The sequence below is a fragment of the Rhincodon typus genome, chromosome 1, assembly GCF_021869965.1.
Source record: "Rhincodon typus isolate 14 chromosome 1, sRhiTyp1.1, whole genome shotgun sequence".
NCBI classification, from domain to species: Eukaryota; Metazoa; Chordata; class Chondrichthyes; order Orectolobiformes; family Rhincodontidae; genus Rhincodon; species Rhincodon typus.
This window is the reverse complement of record NC_063332.1, coordinates 75,219,625-75,239,759: the sequence shown is the minus strand read 5'-3', so window position 1 is coordinate 75,239,759 and position 20,135 is coordinate 75,219,625. Positions and strand designations below refer to the sequence as shown.

At 40.7% G+C, this 20,135-nt stretch overlaps 1 protein-coding gene across 1 annotated transcript in view; it reads right to left on the bottom strand.

The window, feature by feature from the left end:
* Positions 1-281: 281 nt before the first annotated feature.
* LOC125483495 (centrosomal protein of 135 kDa-like) overlaps positions 282-20,135 on the bottom strand; it is a 38,289-nt gene continuing 18,435 nt past the window's right edge. The window contains exons 4-7 of the mRNA XM_048598957.1: positions 16,934-17,101; positions 11,258-11,399; positions 729-813; positions 282-362 (exon numbers count right to left, since the gene is read on the bottom strand). Coding sequence (XP_048454914.1) covers positions 282-362; positions 729-813; positions 11,258-11,399; positions 16,934-17,101 — 476 coding nt within the window. The remainder of the gene's footprint in view (positions 363-728; positions 814-11,257; positions 11,400-16,933; positions 17,102-20,135) is intronic.

Sequence of the window (20,135 nt, the reverse complement as noted above, 5' to 3'; positions counted from 1 at the left end):
GTGGCACAGTCCAAAACCCCATATATGAGAATCCAAATAGTAAGCATTTCAAAACCTGTTGCAAAAATTGCTAGCCACCAGATCTTGGCTTGCTTTTTTTCTTAGTAGACTGTGTTTCCAAACTTGATAAAAATTTCTCTACTATCACCTACAATCCTATTGCTTAGCCTGACCTGCTCCAGCATTGCCTGGTCTATGCTGGTAGCCACCCAATGCCACAGACTGTTTTGAAGGGATAAAAATGCATTTTGAACCATCCAAACCTGGATGGTTGGCAAAGGCTACTCTCTGATTAGCGGTAAGAAGTTTCCCCCTGAAGTGATGTCCACTAATGTTGCAACAGTTCTTTTCCCATTTTCAAACTGCAGAAGTTCAAAAAAAAGTACCCAATGTGTCCACTGTCTGCACAGTAAACATAGTGGCTCGGCTTTGGTTGCTGAAAAATGAGGCTCGAGTGCTGGGTCTAGCAGGTGGAGCACTTTGGCCACTTCTAATTGGAGGATAATTTAACATATTTTGCCTTTAGACTTAGCTTCAAGCCGTTTTACATAGTTTTACATAAAATACGTGCCTAAAGTATTTGTGACTAACATTTGAGAAGGAGACCTTTAGTAAATAATCAGTTTGATTGAATGATATTTAGATGCATACTTGCCATTATCAAAATGTCCCCATTAATCTTTACAGAAAAAAAGTCAAAAGTTTGTTTCCAGATTTAACCATCTCACCTGCCTCTGGAATTTTCTCATCCCACGATCTGATTTTTCCAATTCACATTTCAGCTCATCAACTGTAGCTTGCAGATCCAGTATTCTGGAAGAATTATCACAAAAAGTGATTAGTTAAGTTACAATAAAGAATACTGATCTCTCAAATGGACAGGAATTTACAGTAGAAAGAACAAATTTATTAGAAGTAAATCAGCAATGAAAACAGGGCTTCCAGAACAAAGGAACATAACCTTACAATTGATTGCTGGTGAAACTCAGCACATCTGGCAGCAACTGTGGGAAGAAAGCAGAGTTAACGTTTCGAGCCTGGTGACTGTTCATCAGAACTATAAACAGCTAGGAGAAGGCAGTATTCATGCAGAAGATTAAGTTGGGAGGCGGGTGAAGAGCTCAGCAGATAGGGGAGATGGAGCCCAGAGAGAGAGCGGGAGAGATATGATTATGGACAACAGGACAGGGCAGAAGAAAAGCTGAATAAGTGATAGTAAGAGCTAAGAGTAGGAGAGAATGGGTGACTATGTTAAAACCAACCCATGTTATAACAGGACCGAGTGTGGGGTGGATAAAAAACACGGAAGGATGGTATCATTTATTGAACTTTATGTTGACTCCTACAGGCTGCTAGGCTCCCAAGCAGAAAATGAGATATTGTTCTTTGTGCTGAGGCTTGTTGGAATATTGCAGCGGGCCTGCAACAGAAATATTGGCATGGGGACATGGTGGTGTGTTGATGTGGCAGGTAAGTGAAAACTGGTGCACTCCTTCCCAACACCTCCTCATACCCCCACTTCACACTCAATCGCATAAGGTGTAATACTTGCCTATTTACCGCCTCGCTCTTCACTGTCCAAGGCCCCAGACACACCTCCAACGTGAAGCAGTGATTTACCTGTACTTGATTCAATTTGATACTGTTACTGTATTCGCTATTCACAGTGAGGTCTCCTCTACACTGGGGAAACAAAACGCAGACTGGGTGACTGCTTTGCAGAACACCGTCACTCAGTTTGCAAAAATGGCCCAAAGCTTCCAGTTGTCTGCCACTTCAACACACCACTGTGTTCCCACACCAACATTTCTGTGGCATGCCTGCTGCAATGTTCCAGTAAGCCTCAGCGCAAGCTCGAAGAACAATATTGGGGACCTTGCAGCCTCTAGGACTCAACATCAAACTCCAAATGCGAAACGTTACCTCTGTTTTCTTCCCACAGATGCTGCCAGGCCTGCTGAGTTTCACATGCAATTTCTATTTTTGTTTTAGATCTCCAGCATCTGCTGTTCTTTTATCCTACAATTGATGCTGGGTAAGTTAGTAAAGCTTTTATTGAAAAGTTTGTTGAAATGTGAAATTCTCCCTCACTAGGGTAGATAAAATTGTTATTGAAACACCTGTTGTCAACAACATGAAAACAATAATTTTCTAGCTCTTCTCCATTCCGAAGAAAAGGCTCTGGACTTGAAAAGTTGGTCGTACTTGTTTCTCCACAGATGCTGGCAGGCTAGCTGTGTTTCTCCAGCATTTTCTATTTTTACTGGTGAAAATGGTATCAGGTAAGGGTACAAGACATTATGAATTAAAGGCATGCAGATAGATGCAGGGAATTGATCTGATTGGATCTCCTTGAATGGAATAGTATTGTGGGGTTGAATGGCTTAACCACATTGTGAAGATTGTTCTGAAGTTAATGTCTGAAACAATGAATTAGAGTAACATTGCTATACAACCAAATCTAACTAAACTATTGAAACGTGAGCAAATGGGTGTCTTGGCAGCTTTTTTTATTAACATTAAAATACATGCTTGTATATTTATATATTGAAATTTTTATGTCAAAAATATATAGAAAAAGCATTATGCATAATATTTAAAAAATTAACTTTTAGAATCATAGAGTCATACAGCACAGAAACAGACCTTTCAATCCAACTCATCAATGCCTATCAGTTTTCTCAAACTAAACTAGTCCCATTTGCCTGCTTTTGACCCATGTCCCTCTAAACCTTTCTTATTCATGTACCTGTTCAAATGTCTTTTTAAATGTTGTAACTGAACCTGCATTTACTCCTCCGCACCAAATTTGGTAAGGTATTACAGGTTGTCACTTTCACCTCACCCCTAGACTTCGGTTGTGTTTAAATTTGGAACAAGGTTACGACGTAGTCTGGAGCCATGAGTGGGTTATTGGTGAGCATCTGATGCTTAATAATACTGCTGATTGCTAATGTTGCAAATGCTGTGTATACGAGTGTGTATATGTGCATCCTCTGATTGGCAATGTTATTGGGGTATGAGGATCATATGGTGCAGTTTCTGCCTTTGGGCCAGAAGGCCTAGTTTAAGTCCCTCCTGCCCTCAAGGTGTGCCATAACATGTCCAAATAATTGATTATAAATAATTATAAGAGCCAGTTTCCAACTGGGAGAAGGCTAATCTACAGAAAGAAATAGTAGAAACAGAGGGTGATAGACGAGGGGTGTTTTTGTGTCTGGAAGTCTGTGTCCAGTGGGGTCCTGCAGGGATCAGTGTTGGAGGCTTTGCTACTTGTGGTTTATAAAGATGATTTAAACTTGAATGTAGGAAAGTAAAGGAATTAAGGGTTATGGTGTGCGGGTGGGTAAGTGGAGCTGAGTCTCAAAAAGATCAGCCATGATCTTATTAAATGGCGGGGCAGGCTCAAGGGGCCGGATGGCCTACTCGTGCTCCTAGTTCTTATGTTCTTATCACTGGTCATGGATGATACAAAAATTGGTGGGGTGGTAAATAGTGAGGAGAATAGCCTTAGAATACAGACGAATAGATAGGCTGATTATTGGCAAATGGAATTCAATCTGGATAAGTGTGAAGTGATGCATTTGAGCAGGACAAACCAGACAAAGGAATACATGATAAAGGGTTGGACCTTGTAAAAGCACAGAGGATCAGAGGGACCTTCGTACGCATGTCCGCTGACTCCTTAAGATAGCGGTGCAGGTAGATAAAACAGTTAAGAAGCCATATGGGATATTTGCCTTTATTAGCTGAGGTATGGCGTTTAAGAACAGGGAGATAATGCTGAAACTGAACACAACATTGGTTACAGTATTGTCTTCAGTTCGAGCATCCACCTTAAAGGAGGGATGTGATTGCAGTGGAGAGGGTGCAGAGGAGATTTACCAGAATGTTGTCCGGGGAGTGTTTTCATTATGAAGACAGATTGGGCAGATTAAGGTTTTCCTTGAAGCAGAGGAGACTGAGGGGTAGCATAACTGAGATATATAAAATTATGGGGAGGCATAGATAGGGTAGACAGGAATACACATTTCCCCATGGTGGAAGGATCAATGACCAGGGGACATAGATTTAACGTAAGGGCCAGGAGGTTCAGACAGGATGTGAGGCAATTTTTTTTCACCTCAAAGTGGTGGGCATCTGGGATTCACTGCTTGAAAAGGTGGTGGAGGCAGAAACCCTCATAACATTTAAGTATTTCAATGTGCACTGTAATGCTAAGGCATACAAGGCTTAAAATCAGGTGGTGGAAAATGGGATTGGAATAGATAGGTGCTGTTTTTTTTTTTCTAGCACAGACTTGACGGCCTGAAGGACCTTTTTCTGTGCCGTAGATTTCTATGGATCTATGACTGAGTAGTGTGCACTTATGCTATATTGAACATTGTGAATAAATCAATATGGAAGACAGGCCATCTCCCTTTTCTTCCTTCACCAAACAGCTGTCTACTACACTATCGCTAATTGTTTTCACTATATTACTGATGAATTGAAGTACAGGTAGTTCCGCTACAACCTGTGTTTCGTTAATGCGAATTGGCTGTAACGTGATTGATGAACAGTGGATGCTATTTGGATAATGTGAACTTTCTGCTGTACAGGTATAGCGATTTCCCTATGATGCAATTTTCTATAGTATGATTTTCTATAGCGCAAGGTCATGCAAGTACGCAACTATCACATTATAGGAGAACTACCTGTGAGTTAGTCCAGCAGTAATTGGTCAGATTCTATCTGTCTTTTTTTTGACAGTGCCAGCCAGTTTTGCAATTGGACAGATGCTGGTAAGTATCTTCAAAAAGCTTAACACTTGAATGATTCATTCTGGAGCACAGTTACACAAAATAAAACTATCAGTGTCCCTTGCCCTTGCTTGTATCTAGTACAAACAGATGTTTACTAATGGGATGTGGGGTGAAATTTAAAAGTTGAAGACTGTCAGATAGAGATCATTGGATTAAATTGAAGCGAAGTATAAAAATTCAAAAGAGAGATGAAGTGCAGAGTAGTGAAGAGGTAAGCAATAATCAAAATGTGACAGAAAGAGATAGGAAATATAGAGTTCATCAAAAATTAGAAACTGAAGTTAATAATGATTAAAACTTCAAAGTTTAAGGCTCTTTATCTGAATTCATGCAGCATTTGTAACAAGACAGATTGGTTGATGGAACAAATATAAACAAAATAATATGACTTGATAGCTATTATGGAGATGTGGTTATAGGATAATCAAGATTGGGAACTCAATACTCAAGGGTATTTGTGTTCCAGAAGAATAGGCAAAAGAGAAAAGAAAGTGGGGTAGCTTTGATCAATAAAGGAAGTTATCAGTGTAACAGATAATAGGTGCAACAGGTCATGATGTGGCATCAGATTGTGTGGAAATAAGGAATGGCAAGAATTAAAAATCACAGGTGGGAATTGTCTATAGGCCCCTGAAGAATTGCATTACTGTAGAACAAAGTATAAATTGGGAAATAATGGAGCACTGTAAGAAAGGCTTGACAGTTGTCATGGGTGATTTTAACCTGCATATATCAGATGGGCAATTGGGTGACAGGGAAGACCAATTTCTAGAGTGGATCGGGAATTGCTTCTTAGGCAGTATGTTACAGAACCTACCTAGGAACAGGTTATTTTAGATCCAGCAACGTGCAAATGAGGGAGGATTAACAAGAGAGCTCATAATTAGGGATCCCCTAGATGTGTAGCAATCAAAACATAGGAGAATTTCAAATTTAGTTTGAGGGAGTGCAACTTGGGTCTCAATCCAATGTTCTCAACTTTAATAAGGGAAATTCCACAGGCATGAAGGAAGAATTGGGAAAATAGTTGAAGGGGAGAGTATTGGGTGATCAGTGGCAGACATTTAAGAAGATATTTCATAATGCTCAGTGAAAAAACATGCCATCCAAAAAAAAGAACTTGATGAGGACTTCACCTGTAGTCAACAAAAGCGATTAGGAATGGTATCCAATCAGAAACTAAGACTTATGAAGCGACGGAAACTAGAAAAGTATGAGTTCATACATTTTGGTAGGAAGAGTCAAAGGCAGTTTTTTTTTATTCATTCATGGGATGCAGGCATCACTGGCTGGACAGCATCTATTGCTCGTCCCTACTTGCCTTTGAGAAATGGGTGATGAGCAGCTTTCTTGAAAGTTCACAAGCAGTAGGTTGACCCACAATGCCCTCAGGGAAAGAATTCCAGGATTTTGACCCATTGACAGTGAAGGAACGGTGATATATTTCCAAGTCAGGATGGAAATGGATTGGATGTATCTGCTGCTCTTGTCCTTCTAGATGGAAGTGGTCGTGGGTTTGGAAGGTGCTGTCTAAGGCTCTTTGGTGAATTTCTGCAATGCATCTTGTAGATGGTACTGAGCATCAGTCGAGGGAGTGAATGCTTGTGGATGTGATCCAAATCAAGTGAGCTGCTTTGTCCTGGTTGATTTCAAGTTTATTAAGTGTTGTTGGAGCTGCATACATCCAGGTAAGTGGGGAGTATTCTGTCACACACCTGAGTGATGCCTTGTAGATGATGGACAGACTTTGGGAGTAAGGAGGTGAGTTACTTGCTGAAGTGTTCCTAGCTTCTGACCTGCTCTTGTAGCCACTGCGTTTACATGTTTAGTTCAGTTTCTGGTCAATGATAACCCCAAGGATGTTGATAGTGGAGGATTCAGTGATGGGAACACCACTGAATGCCAAGGGGTGGTGGTTAGATTGTTTCTTATGCGTTTGCTATTTGTCAGCCCAAGCCTGAATATTGTTCAGGTCCTGTTACATTTGAACATGGACTGCTTCTGTATCTGAGGAGCCATGAATAGTGCTGCACATTGTGCAATCATCAGTGAAGATCCCCACTCCCCAATTTTGGACTTAATTGCTAGGGAGTTGGAGTTCAAAAACAGGAAAGTCTTGTTATAACTGTACAGGTGTTGATGAGGCTGCACCTGGGGGGTTTTGGTCTTGTATTTAAGAAAGTATTTATTAATATTGGAGATTCACTAGGTTGATTCGTGAGTTGGAAGGATAGATTTATCAAGAACAACTCAACAGATATGAGCTTATGGAAACATACAAAATTCTGAATGGTTTGACAGGGTAGAAGTTGTGAAGATGGTTCCACTAGTGGGGAATTGTGAACTAGGGGACACAGTTACAGAATAAAAGATCATCTATTTAAAACTGGAATTTCTTCTCCCAGAAGGTAATGAATATCTGAAATTTGCTACCCAAGAGAACTGTGGAGACTATTTCACTGGAAGTATTTAAAGAAGAGGTAGGAAGATCTTTGGAATATCAGGGAGTTGATACCAGGACTATGGTCAATTGGTATAAGAGAGGAGTTTAGGCCTGGGGCAGATCAGCCATTATCTTGTTGAATAATGGGGCAGGATTGAGGGGCTGGATGCTCTACTCCTGCCCTTATTTCTTATGTTCTTATGTTGCTCTTCTCTATTATTGATCTCAACCATATGATACAATGATCAATCTTACTCGAATGTTACAACACAGACACTTGAATCTCTAGTCCCAATCAAACAATGCCTTCTTTCTGTTGGACTGAGAACATACTGATCACCAAAGTTCATATGTACACAGTTCAGAAATTCCTCCCATTTATCATTTCGATGATTTCAATCAATATTAGCTAACTTAAGTCCCTCAAGATCATCATTCTATAGTTCTTACACATCTCAGTGATCTTTCTGTAGTATTATTCCTCATTATTTGGAGTCCTAAAGATCACCCCTGCTGAATCAGAGAAAATCTACCAGCATAGAAACACCTAAACCATAATAATGTAACTTAGAAATTACTTACCTTTCTGAAAGCATCCATTAATTCATGAACAAAAATAAAGTTGCTGGAAAAGCTCAGGAGGTCTGGCAGCATCTGTGAAGAGAAGAACAGAGTGAACGTTTCGGGTCCGGTGACCGTTCCTTAGAACTGTTCTGAGGAAGGGTCACCAGACCTGAAATGTTAACTATGTTTTCTCCTTCACATATGCTGCCAGACCTGCTGAGCTTTTCCAGCAACTTTGTTTTCGTTCCTGATTTACAGCATCTGCAGTTCTTGTAGTTTTTATCCATTAATTCATATTGTTTTTGGCAATTTGTAGAAAATTTTCTCCACCTTGTGACGATACTGTGGCTTTAACAGGTGCGATTTATCCTGGTTTCTTTTAGAGAGAGACTGGGGAACAGATGCAGAGCAGTCTGAAAAGATAAACAACTTGTGAAGCCTTAGATTTTTTTTAAGTTGAAAAAAATAGAAGCAGCCTGAATGGGTGTGGTCAAGCTCCCAGCCACAGAACCAGAATTTTTAGTTTTAGCATTCAGCAGAAGCTGCTGGGGTTATGAAAAGCTGCCATATATCTCTCTCTCTGCTGCAGCTGAAAACTGGAGCCTTTATCTCTCAGAATTGTCTTTTCTTCTCTGTCTTTCTTGCTTTCTTCTGTTAGAGATATTCTTTCCTTTTCTTTTTCCTCTTTCAGAGCTATTCTCTCTTTCCGTTCTTCCTCTGCTTTCAATTGTAATTCAAACTGTTTCATTTCCTTTTCATGTTCAAACTGCTTCATTTTCAATTGAATTTTAGCCATTTCTAAAGATTCTGATGGCATTCCTGGCAATTATAAACGCTGCATGATTGCCACATCTAATTCCCTTCTTCTCACAGACACAGGCAACTCCAACTCCAGCTTGTTTGCCAATTTGGAAAGCTTTACCTTGCTCACTTTCTCTCAAACTCCCAAAGTGACTTCTTCTACCCTCCACAAAACTCTTAGTGACTAAAAAAGCCATTATTACATACGGCACACGAAATTCAACAACCGAAATAAAAGACACCAACACTTACCACTTGCTGCCTTTGAATCCAATAATCCTACACCCAACCTGGAATTAGAGATTTTGATCTCAACAAGAGCCCCAATTTGTTACGGACCATTCCAGACTCCCTCCAAATATATTAAGAAGGTAGCCTAGACTCTAATTTTTTGCTTTATTTAAAGGTAAATGTGAGGTTTTGTTCCAGATGCAATTTGATTAGCCAAACTACTCAATGTTAAGCAAAACACAATTTATTCAAACACTACAGTTAAAATAAAACAAAATAAAGAGGAACTTGGAATAATTTAACTCTACTGTCATCTAAAATTATACGTGTCCGAAGAAGTAGAATTGATTAATTTAACATCTTACACAACAGGAAATTGGTCTTAATTTTTAAATGTGTACAAGTATCTGTAATGCTGAATTAATTATGAAGGGCTATTTAGCCTCTAGCAGGTAGAAGACAATGTTCTAAAGCAATTCAAATCAGTACAGATTCTAAAGGATAATCTGCAGGTACAGTATTACAGAAATGGGAGTCGGTTAGCTCAGCTGGCTGGTTTGTGATGCTAACAGTGTGAAATCAGTTCCCACACTGCCTGAGATCATCATGAAGGTTCTGCCTTCTCAACCACACCCCTCACCTGAGGCGTAGTAACCCTCAGGTCAAACTCACCTTCAGTCGTCTCTCTCAAATGAAAGAGCAGCTATGTTGTCCTCTGGGACTTTGACGACGACTATTACAGAATCATTAAAATATTAAGCCATAAAGTCAAACTGTTTAAATTCTAAATCCTCGGTGGTTAGCACTACTGCCTCAGAGCGCCAGGAATCCGGGTTTGATTCCAACCTCAGGCGGCTGTATGTGTGGAATCTGTACATTCTCCCTGAATCTGTGCTGGTTTCCTGTGATTCCTCTGGTTTCTTCTCACAGTCCAAAGATGTGCAGGTTTGTTGGATTGGCCATGCTAAATTGCCCATAGTGTTCAGGGATTAGCCATGGTAAATGCAGGTTTACAGGGATAGGGTTAGAGGGTGAGTCCAGGTGGGATGCTCTTCAGAGGGTCAGTGTGGACTCGATGGGCCACATGGTCTGCTTCCACACAGAAGTGATTCTATAATTCTATTTCATATATTTTAAGCTGATCAAATCCACTGGCTTGACATAGTTCGTGACTTCATGAACTGAAAGTCATTTATGGTTTTGGTTTCCTGAATATACAATTCTACTGGAAGACTTAACAGAATTGTAGTAATCGGAATCATGGCCAGATGGATCTCATTGACTATTGATTGGGGTTGTTAACCTGGACCAATCAGGGAGTCAGATATAAACAGGAGATTCAGAAGGTCTCCTTGATCTAGGGACTGGCTTTGAGCCGCCTGGTCAGAGCCCATGTGCTGTGCACATAAAGGGTGGCTTGGTGACGGGATACTGGCCCCTATGCAGTTATTTCAAGAATAATAGATTATTTTACTACTAAACTGGTACAATATAGTAATATCCCATAAACACATCCTTGACAAAAGGCAAATTCAGAAAACAGAATTGTCTTGCATGCAGTTCTTCAATTTGGGGCGAAAGAACGTGGAAAGACAGTTCTGAGAGACGGAGAACTCCAGCTTTCAGCTTTAACATAGAGAGAGATGTGGCAGCTTTTCACAACCCCAGCAGCTCCTGCTGAATGCTAAAACTAAAAAATCTGTGGGTGGGAGCTTGACCACATCCATTCAGGCCGCTTCCCTTATTCCAAATTTAAAACAAAACACCCAAGGCTTCACAAGTTGTTTATCTTCTCACAGACTGCTCAGTGCCTGTCCCCCAGTCTCACTGTAAAAACACCACGACAAAACATACCTCTTAAAGCCACAGTATTGTCAACAACCTATACCCACATAGTTTTAAAGAGAAACAGAAGTTGCTGGAAAAGCTCAGCAGGTCTGGCAGCATCTGTGAAGATAAAATCAGAGTTAACGTTTCGGGTCCGGTGACGCTTCCTCAGAACTTCTTCACAGATGCTGCCAGACCTGCTGAGCTTTTCCAGCAACTCTGTTTTTGTTCCTGATATACAGCATCCGCGGTTGTTTTGGTTTTTATCCACATAGTTTTACTTGCTCCACCATCCAAAATCCTGTGGAGCGTTTGCCAGCAAGTCATTTCTGAAGAGTCCACTCTACTGGGCTGTTCTGCTGAACTGAGCCCATGTATGCTTAGAATCCTTACTTTTGCATTTGGAAATATGCTTATCCATTTTTGTCTAATAACTATTATTTAAGTTTTGATCCAAAAAATTGTCTTGGACAACCATAGGCTCCAGTTTAAACCTTCCTTCTAACTTCCTATTTTATTCCATAATAATAAAGCTGTATCTTCCATATAAATTCAGCTGATCTGTTCAGTTATGAATTATAAATACCTATTATCAGCCACACTCAAGAGGTCCATGAAATAAGGATCTTCTGTATGAATTTGTGGTGCTGATGCAATTCCAGATGGAGGAACTGGCTGATCAATTTGCATTCGCTGTCGACGAAATGGGATAGTGCGCTTTCTACCACCTGCATAAGAAAAATGGAGTTTTGTTTTGCAATAAATCGGAAATCTTTGAGTTTTATTTTCAATAGCCATTTATCATATTGTGCTATACATACGTTCCATGTTGGACACTGCACTATGATTGATTTGTCAGATCCTATTCCTTTAATTTAAGGTGCAGCTTTGAAATAACCCTGTTGTTTAAATAAAATAAACTAATCCAAAACTGATTACTCTTCACATCTCTACATTTTGACAACATTCCGACTCCAGTATCAGTAATCTTCCTCCATGCAGGTGTATACAAAATTCTTGGTAACTGGGTAACACAGGTCTATTTGTTCTATGATGTCATTTTGTGACCTAACCTTCTGTGATGCAATATTATTTGCTGATCACTAACATGACATTGGTGTGATTGTGATGGTGTTATTGCAACCACATATTTTGTTTGTCTTTCTGATCCATACACAGTGAAATCATGATGAGTTAAATTTGGATAACCTGGACCCCAGTTTTGATGAAACTGCCAGCCATTCAAGTCAGCAGGTTAGAAATCACGTAGAAAGATGCCCATCGTAAGGTGAAGTTTAGGGCTGCTAGCTCTGGATCTACCAAACTCATATATGCTTACCATCTGACCTCACCAACCAACTTGGTTGGCGTTCGGTCATATTAGAGCATGAGATTACAGCAGGTCATCATTCAACACCATGCCCTCTGTGTGAAAGGGCATTCATACCTTGCAGGTTAGGCTAAACTGGAAGAAAGTTAGAACTATGAGTGATTGGAGGTAAAGTGAAATTAATACAGCAAATGAAAAATCACAGCACAAAGCAAATAGCATACATCATTAAAGAATGGCAAACCCCATCATGCATTTGTTAATAATTCTTAAGCACAAGGTGACATCTTGGAACAGTTTAACAGGCAGGCAGTCCTTCCAACAAAAATGATGATGAGAACAACTGGCTATCTCACCATCAATTCTGCTCTGCTAACATGATTCAAGAACATTCTCAGCTCCACTCCAATCCTGTAGGAAAGATGCTTTGCCTTGGCAAAGAGGCTGGACCACAATGAGTTCACTTGCACCAAAGGATGGCTGGACCAGTACAAGAATCTCTAGCATTTTTCAAGCATGACTCAGGAAAGCTGATAAAGTGTATCAGCTGAAGAAAATGAAAATTATCATTACAAACAACTACCCATGCAACCTGAAAACCCACTACCTACAGCAGCTAATCTCTCAGATTTTGAAGGCCATCATAAGAAGCAAAAGTACAGCTCAAATGATCTAAAGACTAAATTTGTGACAAGGAACTTGTCAAAATTGTGATGGAAAGCACAATTGCCAACTATGTCCGCCATGTAGGGTTCAAATGACTGTTCAAGATGGATAGAATGAGGAGGAGCTGGGTGAGGCCAATCTAATCACAAGGCTCATTGCAGTAGTCTGTGAAAGCTAGTATGAAAATCCTAGCAAAGTCAATTAAAAAAACTAACATTTATATGTACAACATCATAAGCTGCACAATAGAACCGACAGATAAGGCAATCACAGATGCAATACATTTTCAACCTGGGAGCCCAATGATGCTAAAATAGAGTTCAATGAATGCTCACCGATCTACCCATTTCCCGAAATAAAGCTGCAAGACTGTAGAGATGCTCTGGATTTTGCAACACAGAACCAAAGACATGTTTGACTGCATCGATGGCATGGGAGACTGCATCACACTGATCTAAAGACATTATTTGAAGCATAAAAAGATACAGAGATTTTCCAAATCAAATTCCCGATGTTTTATAATGTTGTTTAATTTATGACGTCTGTCATAGAGTCATAGAGGTATACAGCATGGAAACAGTCCCCTCGGTCCAACTCGTCCATGCCGACCGGATATCCTGTGTACATCTAGTTCCATTTGCCAACATTTGATCCACATCCCTCTAAACCCTTCCTTTTCACATACACGACCAGATGCTTTTTAAATGTTGTAATCATACCAGCCTCTTCTTCTGGCAGCTCATTCCATACACAGACCACCCTCTGTGTGAAACAGTTGCTCCTTGGTTCTCTTCTATATCTTTCCCCTCTCACCTTAAACCTATGTCCTCTAGTTTTGGACTCCCCCACCCCGGGGAAAATACCTTGCCTGTTTACCTTATCCATGCCCCTCATGATTTTATAAACTTCTATTAAGGCCAGCCCTCAGCTTACGATGCTCCAGGGAAAATAGCCCCAGCCTATTTAGCCTCTTTCTATAGCTCAAATCCTGCAACCCTGGCAACAGCCTTGTAAATTTTTTCTGAACCTTTTCAAGTTTCACAACATCCTTTCCTCTAGCAGGGAGATCAGAATAGTGCGCAATACTCCAAAAGTGGCCAAACAGCCGCAACATGACCTCCCAACTCCTAAACTCAATGCACTGACCAATGAAGGACAAGATACCAAACACCTTCGTTATTATCCTTTCGACCTGCAACTCCACTTTCAAGAAACTATGAAAATGCACTCCAAAGTTTCTTTGTTCAGCAACACTCCCCAGGACCTTACCATTAAGTATATAAGTCCTGCCCTGAACTGCGTTTCCAAAATGCATCACTTCATTCATCTAAATTAAACTTCATCTGCCACTCATCGGCCCATTAGCCCATCTGATCAAGATCCCGTTGTACTCGGAGGTAGATATCTTTGCTCTCCACTACACCTCCAATTTTAGTGTCAACTGCAAATTTACTAATCATAACCCCAGATGTTCACATCCAAATCATTTATATAAATGACAAAAGCAGTGGACCCAGCACTGATCCTGGTGGCACACTGCTGGTCACAGGTCTCCAGTCTGTTAAGCAACCCTCCACCACCACCCTCTGTCTTCTACCTTCGAGCCAGTTCTGGATCCAAATAGCTAGTTCTACCTGTATTCCACGTGATCTAACCTTGGTAACCAGTCTACCATGAGGAACCTTGTTGAACGCCTTACTGAAGTCCATATAGATCACGTCCACTGCTCTACCCTCATCAATCCTCTTCACTATTTCTTCAAAAAACTCAATCTAGTTAGTGAGACACAACTTCCCATGCACAAAGCCATGTTGACTATCCCTAATCAGTCATTGTCTTTCTAAATGCATGTAAATCCTGTCCCTCAGGATTCCCCCCAACAACTTGCCTGACATAGATGTCAGGCTCACCAGTCTACAGCTCCCTGGCTTTTCCTTACCACCTTTGTTAAATAGTGGCACAATATTAAACAACCTCCAGTCTTCTGGTACCTCACCTGTGCCTATTAATGATACAAACATCTCAGCAAGGGGCCCTTGCTTCCCACAGAGTTCTAGGGTACACCTGATCAGGTCCTGGGGATTTATCCACCTTTATGCAATTTAAGAGATATAGCACCTCCTCCTCTGTAATATGGACATTTTTCAGATGTTGCTATTTATTTCCCCACGTTCTATATCTTCCATATGCTTCTCCACAGTAAACAATGATGCAAAATACTTGTTTAGTATCTCTCCCATTTTCTATGGCTCCACACATAGGTGGCTTTGCTGATCTTGTAGGGGCCCTATTCTCTCCTTAGTTACGCTCTCGTTCTTAATGTATTTGTACAATCCCTCTGGATTCTCTTTAACCCTATTTGCCAAAGCTAGCTCATGTCCCCTTTTTGCCCTCCTGATTTCCCTCTTAAGTTTACTCCTACTACCTTTGTACTCTTCTAGGGATTCACTCGATCCCTGCTGTCAATACCTGACATTTGCTTCCTTCTTATTCTTGACCAAAACCTCAATTTCACTAGTCATCCAGCATGCCCTACACCTACGAGCCTTGCCCTTCATCCTAACAAGAACATACTGTCTCTAGACTGTCGTTATCTCATTTTTGAAAGCTCCCATATTCCAGCTGTCCCCTTACCTGCAAACATCTCCTACCAATCAACTTTTGGAAGTTCTTGCTTAATACCATCAAAAATGGCCTTCCTCCCATTTAGAACTTTAACTTTTAGATCTGGTCTATCCTTTTCCATCACTACTTTAAATCATTGAGATCTCCTTACAAATTTGTTTCTCAATTTCCTGCTGACTCTTTGGCGGGTCCATAGTACAATCCCAATAAGATGTTCATCCCTTTATTTCTCAGTTCCATGCAAATAACTTCCCTGGACGTATTCCCAGGAATATCCTCCCTAATTACAGCCGTAATGTTATCCTTAATCAGAAACATCACTCCCCTGCTCTCTTGCTCCCCTTTCTATCCTTCCAGTAACATCTATACTGTGGAATATTAAGCTGCCAGTCCTGTCCTTCCCTGAGCCACATCTCTGTAACTGCTATGATATTTCAGTCCCATGTTCCCAACCATGCCCTGAGTTCATCTGCCTTATCTGTTAGGCCTCTTGCATTGAAATAAATGCAGTTTATCAGCCCAATCTCATTCTAGGCTTTGTTCCTGCCTGCCTTGACTGTTTGACTTACTCCTTTCCCCAACTGTATCAGTCTCAGACTGCTCTCCTTCCTCATAGTATCTCTGGGTTTCACTCCTCCCTGTATTAGCATAAATCTTCCCACCAGTATATTAGTCCCCTTCCAATTCAGGTGCAATCCATCCTTCTTATACAGATCACTTCTACCTCAGATGTGCATTCATTCCAAATAAAGACATTTTTCATGTATTTGTTGTTTTAGTATGTTTTCATTTAATATGGTATTTTGACCTAGAGCATGTTTGACAAATTGGAAAGATTCAGGCCTCCTCAGCTATTTCAAAACTCCTTTAACACAAACTTATGGGTGAAAGTCCTGCCATTTGACTCATCAAGATTTTACGTTATTTGAAAGTGAAACAGGAAAATTCTTCACATGTAAAATGCTCTTTAAAAAATAACTGCACAATGGAATTTAATTAAATTCCTGGAAACATTTTCAAATAGTAATTTAAATTACTATTTTTTGCGTTTTCTTTGTACTTTCTCCATATTCAATTTCTGTGCACATGGAAACACAAAACATTTCAATATGCCAAAACTATTAAAATTTTTAAATGGTGGTTAACACTAGTGATTTTCATTCTTAGAAAAACGACCCCGTGCACATGCTACAGAATACACCTCAACACAGCTGGCTCTGAATTGTTTCTGGCACGGCATTAGGATACTGACTGCTACTAAAATGAAAGAAACTGGTCCTGGACTGATAACAGACATCACACAGTGGAGGGCAGGATTCAAAATGGTAGGTCCGTTCAGTGTACGCATTGATATTTAATCAGTCCCATATCTATTTAACATTTTAGATGAAAGAATACTTTTACTTTAATTTCTCTAAATACAAGATCTTGTACTGTTACAATGATAGCCATATAACAGAGCCTATAACAGATTTTAAATTGTATTTCACTGTGTTTCTAGCCGTAATTTTAATTCAATATACTTTTGGTACATTCTACAATTGCCAAAAAGCATAACTGTATTAAGCAAATTACTTCAACATAATTACATTCATGTTTCCTTCGAAGAAAATAAACAAAACTGAAAAGTAGTATTCTTACCTGGAGTTTGCACAACAGCTTGCAGGTTTTTCTCTTGTAGTTGCTGGATCTTATCAGTCTTTGCTTTACTTTCCTTTTCTAGGGATCGTACTTTATGCACATACTGGTTATTTAAAAACTTCAAATCTGCAGTGTCATGTTCCAACTTTCTTATGGTATGTTTTAAATCTAAAAATAATTGTAATCAAATCACACTTTGTAACACAATAGCCAGTAATGTTGGTCACAATATTAGAAAGAACCCAATGCAGACATGGCCCAACAATTTGTAACAATTAACCAATTATTCTGAAAACAACACTTTGTTTTTAGTATGACAAATTGTTAACCAAAATTTGAGAAAGGAGTGAGAACAGGATGGCTATCTGAAGTTGCACACCAAGCCAGGTTAACAATCCCTATTCTGGCCTCAGCCAAATAAAATAAAACAGATGAATATCTCGTACTGCACCTAGACCGGAAGCAGCAAAAGATTCCACATTAAAAATGTTCTCCGAAGGATGGGCAGTGGTCTAGAAGGGTTGGTCATCATCTTATGTCTACATATACCTGGGGTTTTAAACATCTAATTTGTATGGCTAGGTAATGAAAAGAGCACTAAACTGACAGAATAAGAGAAAATGCAGTGTATAAAGTTTCTTTGACCTTGATAATCACTTTCTCAATGCATTGCAATTATACAGGAAAAGCAATAGACCATTTAACCCTTCCAATCATTACTGTTCTTTGATATCCAAACTGAACTCATCATAGAAGATCATCATAGAATCCCTACAGTGTGGAAACAAGCCCTTCGGCCCAACAAGTCCACACTGAACCTCAGAGCATCCCACCCAGACCCATCCCCCTGTAACCCACCTAATCTACACATCCCTGAACACTGGCCAATCCACCTAACCTGCACATCTGTGGGAGGAAACCGCAGCACTCGGAGGAAACCCACGCAGACAAGGGGAGAATGTGCAAACTCCACACAGTCGCCTGAGGGTGGAATCGAACCCGAGTTGCTGGTGCTATGAGGCAGCAATGCTAACCACTGAGCCACCAGGCCACCCATCGCAACTGTGGTGTAACATTTTTTTACTCATGTTTGGACATGGGCATTGCTGGTTGACCAGCATTTATTGCCTGCCCCTAGTTGTCCTTGAGAAGATGGTGGTGAAATGACTTCTTGAACTGCTGCAGTCCACGTGCTGTAGGTTGACCCATTATGCCGTTAGTGAGAGAATTCCAGGATTTTTGGCTCACCGACAGTGAATGGTGATATTTTTCCAAGTCAGAATGGTGAATTGCTTGAAGGGGAACTTTCAGGTGATGGTGTTCCCATATATCTGCTGCTCTTCTCCTTCTAGATGGAAGTGGTTGTAGATTTTTGAGGTGCTGTCTGATATTCTTTGGTGAATTTCCACCATGCATCTTGTAGATAGTGCACACTGTTGCTACTGAGCGTCAGTGGTAGAGGGAGTGGATGTTTGTGGATGTGGTGCCAATCAAGTGGTGTCAAACCTATTGAATGTTGTTGGAGCTGCACCCACCCAGGCAAGTGGGGAGTATGCCATCACACTCATCATTTGTGCCTTGTAAATGATGGACAGACTTTGGGGAGTCACGAGATGAGTTACTCATCAAAGTATTCCTAGCATCTGACCTTCTCTTGCAGCCACTAGCGAGTCCAGTTCAGTATCTGGTGAATAGTAACCCCAAGGATGTTGATAGTTGGGGATTCTGTGATGGTAACACCATTGGATATCATGGGGCAGTGATTAGATTGTCTCTCTTTGGAGATGGTCATTGCCTGGCATTTGTGCGGTATGATTGTTACTTGTCATTTGTCATCCCAAGTCTGGATATTGTCAGATCTTGTTGCATTTGAACATGGACTGGGTCAGTAACTAAGGAGACGCAAAAGGTCCTGAACATTTTGCAATCATCACTGAACATTACGGTGGAGGGTAGGTCATTGATGAAGCAGCTGAGGATGGTTGGATCTAGGCCACTACCCTGAGGAACTAGTGAAGAAATGTACTGGAGCTGAGATGACTGACCTCCAACAAACACAGCCACCTTTGAATGCATCAATCAGTGGAGAGTTTGCCCCTGACACCCATTGATTTCAATTTTGCTATGGCTCCTTGATGCCACACTGGGTCGAATGTAGCCATGACGTCAAGGGCTATCATTCTCATCTCAACACTGGAATTCACTTCTTTTGTCCATAGAGCATAGAACAGTACAGCACAGGAAGGGGCCCTTCGTCCCACGATGTTGTGTCGAACATGACGTCAAATTAAACTAATTCCTTCTCTGTGCCCTTGGTCCATATCCCTCCATTCCTTGCATATTCACCTGCTTATCTAAAAGTCTCTTAAACACGCCTATTGTATCTGCCTCCACAACCACCCCTGGCAGTGCATTCCCACCTCTCTGCGTAAGAATCTGTCCCTCGCATCTCCTTTGAACTTTCCTCCTCTCACCTTAAATGTATGGCCCCTAGTATTTGACATTTCAACTCTGGAAAAAGGATTCTGACCATTAACCCTATCTAAGCATCTCATAATTTATAGACTTTTATCACGTTGCCCCTCAGCCTCTGCTGCTCCAGAGAAAACAACACAAGTTTTTCTCACCTCTCCTTATAGCTCATTCCCTCTAATCCAGGCAGCATCCTGGTAAACCTCATCTGCACCCTCTCCAAAGCCTCATCCTTCCAGTAATGTGGCAACCAGAAGTGAATGCAATACTCTAAATGTGGCCTAACCAAAGTCTTACAAAGCTGCAACATGACAACCTGACTCTTGTATTGAATTTCCTGACCAATAAAGGGAAGCATGCCATACGCCTTCTTTCCCACCCTATCTACTTATGTGGCCACTTTCAGGGAGATATGGACTTGAACCCTAAGATCCCTCTGTATATCAATGCTGTTCAGCGTCCTGCCATGAACTGTATACTTTTCCTTAACATTTGATCTCCTAAAGTGCAGCACCTCACACTTACCTGGATTAAATTCCATCTGCCATTTCTCTGCCCATATCTACATCTGATCTATATCCCGCTGTATCCTTTGACAACCTCTACACTACCAACAACTCCATCGATCTTTGTGTCACGGACTTCCAGCTAGAAAAACACCCACCCCTGCCTTCTTTGGACAAGCCAATTCTGAATGCAAGCAGCCAAGTCACCATGGATCTCATTCACC